At 43.5% G+C, this 6370-nt stretch overlaps 1 protein-coding gene across 1 annotated transcript in view; it reads right to left on the bottom strand.

Annotated features, from left to right (window-relative positions):
• Positions 1–732: 732 nt before the first annotated feature.
• The window catches only part of LOC138801617 (nuclear factor 7, brain-like), a 34534-nt gene continuing 28896 nt past the window's right edge, over positions 733–6370 (bottom strand). The window contains exons 7-8 of the mRNA XM_069984631.1: positions 2745–2882; positions 733–2039 (exon numbers count right to left, since the gene is read on the bottom strand). Coding sequence (XP_069840732.1) covers positions 1759–2039; positions 2745–2882 — 419 coding nt within the window. The 3' untranslated portion in view covers positions 733–1758. The remainder of the gene's footprint in view (positions 2040–2744; positions 2883–6370) is intronic.

Raw genomic sequence — 6370 nt, 5'->3', positions numbered from 1 at the left:
TCTGGATTATTCCCTTTTTCACTTGTGCTGCTGCTCCTTGTATTTTGTTCATGATAGGTCAGTTTTTGCCGTGTTGGATTGGAACCGGTGAATAGTATTTTTGTGTGTTTTTTAATGGTTTTAAATGTCTGTCCCTTGCATATATGTGAATAAATAATAAAGATTGTATATAATTTTTCTACTATCAGGAGGTGCAGTTTACTTTTTCCAGCCGTTTTGTTGGTATTTTTGCATGTTGTTTAGGCTGTGGAAACTAGCACTCCTTCTATCACTGTTTGTGGTGCCAGCCTAGTTTGTACATTGGGTACTTGTGCACATGCCGGAGAGAAAGTATCTGTCCCCAGGTAACAACTTATTCCTGACACGTCCAATGTCTAAAATAGGACTTTGGTTAAATACCCATCATACTGTGTACACAGCTTACACAAGGGGAGTCAGCAAGCTAATACTCAAGAATATAACTCTCTTGCTACAACTATGGATGGTATTATTGTTTGTACTGCGCTGTTAACAACACAATGCCTATTTTAGAGGCACAATATATCCTGATAAATCTCTGAGTACAGTGCACAGTACACCATCTGTGATGTTATACCAGTACCGGATCTTTCCTTATCTAGTAATAATACACTGACACCATGTGGGTTCGTATTACTACTTCTGGACGTATATACAGCCAAAGAAGCAACAACATTCCTGACAATATAGAAAGCACCATCCGTTACAATGAATTTATTTAGCAATTTGTCATACACTTGAATTTCCCTGTTTTATTACATAGAATATTTGAGAACCCCCTCTCCGGAGGAAATGAAACCCCATTGATTAAAAGGTCATAGGCTGTATCCACCATCTCCACAGAGCGGGCAGACAGCGGGAATCAGAAGTAGACAGTTCCTCAGTCCGAATTAGTCACGGATGGCGCACTCAAGTTGGATGTAATCTTGCCTCCCTGGAAGCAGCAGTGCCCAGGAATGACCCCTAAAGTGCGCCATGTGGGACTAGTCAGACTAGCAGGACATTTACAAACTTAATTTTATAGGGGGTATGTGCAAAGCTCATAGGTGCAGGAGACGTCATTACACCGCATGTATTGCTTCCTGGGCATTTTGGCAGCGATTGGTTTAACGCAAACTGTTTACTCTGTGTACACTCTAGCTGTAACTCAGCAAATCTGTCTTTCTCACACTATTTAAAGACGGTGAAGGGGAAGGGGGGGGGGTTGTCACTGAGTTGACTGAACTCTTGGCTAGTTTACACAGGAACAGATAGTCCTTTGGAACATGGCAGGCAGAAAGAGTAACAAAAGGCATCTAACTGGCATGATAACCAATACACCATGACTGCATTGTGGGGGTGATCAAAGGTCTTAGTCATGGTATTTACGGAGTGAGATGACACCTATTAGCATCAGGTATCAGAGGCTACGTCTGTGTATGCGGAGGTACCAGCGTCTTCGACTTACTCAGAACAACGAGGGCTTGATCAATAGCGTCTCGTAATTCTGATATAAATATGTCCAACCCGGCATTGTTCAGCCGAACGCCATCCGGTAGTATTAGGTTCTTATAGTTTTTTTCAATCTGTTTGTGCCGAATTACGTTACCGCCCATTGACCGAATATGCTCGGAGACCCGCAAATTAACCACTCGGCGTGTTGTTTTGATGAGTGAAAGATCACGAGCCCCAAACCAAAACACTCTAGGAATCACTTCCGACCACACGATCACCAAGTCTGAGAAGAGGGTAGCAAAATGATCAAAATCTGAGCATCAGTGCAATGAGCTGCTTCAGAGCCGCACATGAACTTATGTTGTAGCTGCCAGCGTGGATGACCAACACGGTGGGATGCTTTTTCAGATTGCTCACAGCCACAACCTCAGGAAGAACTTGCAACCACTTGAGATCACGGACACCTCTCCAGGACAAATCAGCATGAGTGAATCCCAGATTAAGACCATCTGGACATTCTGACGCCCTCTGAGCCGCCCAATAAATATACGAGTCCCCAATGAGCCAGACAGAAGGCCTCCGACCACCTGGAAGGAGGCAAGAAGAAAAACATTCAACAAAACATAAATGGTTTATTACATCAGATGAAATCTGCCTAGATACAGATGACACTTGGGCACTGTCCGAAAAGAGCCAAAAATTGGTGTTCAGTTGTGTGGGAGGGGAACATATATGAAACGTCAGATAGGCAAAAGGTAAAGAGAACAACTTAAAGGGATATTCCAGCAAACCAAAGTCTCTTATATCACATTGTGATACCAATGTGCGGTACTTTTAGTACAATTCTTAGAGTTTTAATATACAGTATCTGTCTCCGCATTAGATCCCCTGGATTCCAGACTCCAACAAATCTCCAGTTAAAGGCAGCAATATATCAGCTAACAGTGCATGCACAGGGAAGGAATAGTGCTAAAAGTACAAGGAATCTATTCTAAATACGCGCAAAACATACACTCTGCATATAGATCTGCACATGCATGACCATTTACTGTCATTGCTGGTAGTAATTTAGCTATATTTATATCAGTGGGGAAATCCCTACTGCAACCAGACAACTTTAAAAAGCTGTTAAGACAACAGGAAAAACTTGGTCAGGCCTAAAATTTTTAATGCAAGAATACATGGGGTTATCAATTTTTGCAAACCAATGTCCACTGAAGGCAAGACTGGGAGTTATATGTGACTGAAGCATCAAGTTGCAGAATACTGGAACCATACAGCTCACACCTTACCATGACGACTCCATGTTGCTGCAGACACTAAATTCTTTACCAAGGCCACTGACTTTTTACTGGCAGGTTCCACAGTAGAGGAGGGCATAGGCAACCTTTCTGGTGTAGCAGAGGGTGATGGTTCCTGACACAATTCCACTAAAAATAAGAGAAAGTGAGTTACAGGATTTACTTTCCTATAATAGGATGCACTCTGAGAAACAAATGCCATCGGATGTGAACAAGAGCGGCTGCTACATGTTCGGATAAAAAAATTGTTGGTTGAAAAATGTCCGCTGACCTAATTGGCGGTGAATTCCTCTTCGGCCAAATTCGGGATCCCAATTCTTATCCAATAGGAGTTAAGCATATTACGGTCTCTGCATGTTTGCAGCCATGGATAGCTTAAAACTGTTGGCCAAAGAGAGGAATTTACGGGTGATCAGATCAGCCCACATGCTGACAGGCACACTTTAACGGCATGTGCCATACAGTTAGGCAACCCTGGGCTTTCACGCATCATGTAGTAACTATACCATGTCTTTTTAATAATACTATGAAGCGAGCTCAGGAGCCATCAGCAGCCATATACTCCCAAGTCAGTGATGGACAGCAGTGATCTCTCTGCCATCCAGGGGCGTAACTAGAAATGGCTGCCCCCCCCAGGAGACTAGCAGGGCCCAGGTGCTGCAAATGATGACGGCTCAGGGGGCCCAGTGTATTGCAGGAGCAGGCCATGGGGCCCCCTGATGCGGGGGGCCCCATAGCAGCCGCAATGGCTGCTATAGTGGTAGTTACGCCCCTGCTGCCATCCACCATTAACCCATTAAATTATTATCCTAAATGGAAAGAAAAAGATTAGGTGTCACAACTTACTACTCAATAACAATCTATGACATCCAGAATATAGCAAATACAATTTTATTGTTCAAAAATTTTTAGACAAGCAGTATAAAATGCAGAATGCCACACTAGAAAAAAAAGCACCTCAGGCTACACAGCATAAGATAGAAGAATGGTATAACACCTATAGTGAGCCAGTAACAGAGCCATCCTGTCCCCAGTAACCATCAATAGATGAGCTGCTTGACCATATGTATGAAGCTCACAGGTAAAAGTAGCTGGTGCATCAGTAAACATGTAAACGTACCCATAAAGTAATGTGCTGCTCGCCTGGGATGCCGCCAAACCCCAACACGTGTTTTGTCTCCTTCGTCAGGGGGTCAGGGTTAATTAGCAATAAATGTATGAAGCTTGTAAGTATCCACCCTATAAAGTAGATCACCAGACCAGGAACCAGTGTATTTTTAATATAGTAAAAACAAGTATTCCGGGTTGGAAGCTGGTGCTGCCTAAAGTCTCCAGGAAATTAAAATTTCAGTATGTAAATTTTGGTTTTCCGGATGGTCCTACAGCAGCACAACACATGGAACTTCAAAGCCACTTAAGAGTCATCTGATGTCTAGCCTGTAATGTCTGACAAACACAGAAGTAAATGACTTCAGATTCCATCCAATTAAACTTTTGCTATAAAGTTTAAAAGGGAATGTGTCATCAGAAAATTAGCCATTGTTTTAATCAGATTTTTATGTTAAACATATTTTAAGAACTTTTAGTGTTTTTTTTTTTTTTTAATTTCCCCATTTTACGATCTAAATTATAAAAAATATCCTTAAATCTTGCACTTTTCATTCTCCCATTCTCACCACTAAGTTTAGAACTAAGCCTAGACTTCCATTTTTTGTCTGTGATGATAAAGAGATGATGGTGATGATATAGAGATGGGCATGGGCGGAGATGCACGCAACAGTATCAGCAGGAACTTCTCAACGTGGATTCCTCAGTGTGAACCCACCTTAGTCCCCAAAGAAGACTCCACCATACTATCCCCTTATCTCTTCCCCCCGGCGCCATCTTCGCTAACGCTCATCTCTGCCTACCTATAATTATGTTGGTAGTCCAAACCTTTCATTAAACATCCCCTTAACTACCTACAGTGGTTTGCAATAAATTAGAATAACAAAACGTCCCCCCCCCCCCAGTAATTCAATTCAAAAAGTGACCTCATATATTCTATAGAGTCATTACATAGAGTGAACTTTTTCAAGCATTTATTTTTATTTAAGTTGACGATTATGGATTACAGCCAAGAAAAAACCAAAAATCCTTATTTCAGAAAATTAGATTATTATATAAAAGCAACTGAAAATCAATGTTTTTAACACAGAAATGTCGACCAAATGAAAATTCTGTACAGTAAATGCCCTCCGTACTTGGTCGGGGCCCCTTTGGCATGAATCACGGCATCAAGGCGATCAGCTGATCACTGCACTGCAGAGGGGTTAGTGAAGCTCAGGTTGCTGTGATAGCGGCCTTCAGCTCGTCTGCATTGTTGGCTCTGGTGTCTTTCATCTTCATCTTGACAATACCCCATAAATTCTCTTTTCACTGCGTCCTCATGACAGCACCACAATGGAGGACGTCACCCTTGACCCTATCAGGAACAGGAAATCACAGAGGTTAAAAGGGCACTTCCCACGTTCCCCCTCAGTGTTTTTCCTGTTCCTGACAGGACCAAGGAACACGGAGGTTACCTGTGATCCTGTGTGGTCATGGGTATTGGGGCAAGGCATGGAGCGGCTTGAGGGTCCTTCCGGATGTTCTGCCTGGTGGTCGCATCTTCTTGAGGTGCCTCCGGTCCCCACTCCCCTTGCGGCGCTCCCAGAGTTGATGCAGGGGAGCTTGAAGTCGCTGCGGCCCTCGGGATCCATGGCGGGTCTCCTGCGGCCTTTGCTGGTGGGTCTGCGCATGCGCGCGCTTCTCCAAATAGAGCGACGCACTGACGTAGGTGCATAGCGTGCGTAGCGTACGTTGCCTGCGTCATGTGCGTAGGTGACGTCACGCGCCCACCGGAACTCTCAGCTGATGGGAATACGCGGCGCGGCGCGGAAATGGCGCTAAATTCAAATCTCCTGCGGTCCCTACACTATAAAGGCTGGTGAGTAACCTATTCATGTGCCTTATACTCCTGCATATCTTCTGCTATGGATGTTCAGGAAGCTGTGAGTGGGGAGGCTGTGGAGAGATCTATACCTGCTGGCTCTGTGAGTTATGACCTTAGTCGGTTCACTTACTTATTGTATGATAGATACTCTTTCTTTTATGATTCCCTATCATATTGTTTTGGTGTCTCTCTATCCTTAGGTGGAGACGGAGATACCAAAAAGAGCAATGGACAAAAGTTGTGTGGGATGTAATGCCAGCCTACCAGAAATCTACACCAAAATGTTATGTAAAAACTGTTTAGCAAAGCTTAATCCTCCGGCCCAGGCGTCGGTGTCCGAGGAAATACGTTCTATTATCCGTCAAGAGATTCAAGCCTCTTTATCGGGGATAGTGCCAGTTGTCCCTACACAAAGTCCATTTGCCTCATCGCCTAAAATTGCTCCAGGTCTGTCATCTTCTGTTGTACATTCACCTGCAAAAAAAACGCAAGGTCTATGAAATATCTGACTCGGAATCAGAAAATTTACAGGAAGACAATTTGGAAATAGAGGATAATGTGGAGGATTGCACAACAGAAACACCTACGGTTACCCCTAATAAGGAACCAACTAAATTTTGCTTTTCATCTGAAAATGCTGACA

The sequence above is a fragment of the Dendropsophus ebraccatus genome, chromosome 9, assembly GCF_027789765.1.
Source record: "Dendropsophus ebraccatus isolate aDenEbr1 chromosome 9, aDenEbr1.pat, whole genome shotgun sequence".
In the NCBI taxonomy this organism is placed as follows: domain Eukaryota; kingdom Metazoa; phylum Chordata; class Amphibia; order Anura; family Hylidae; genus Dendropsophus; species Dendropsophus ebraccatus.
This window is presented reverse-complemented; position numbering and strand designations above follow the sequence as displayed.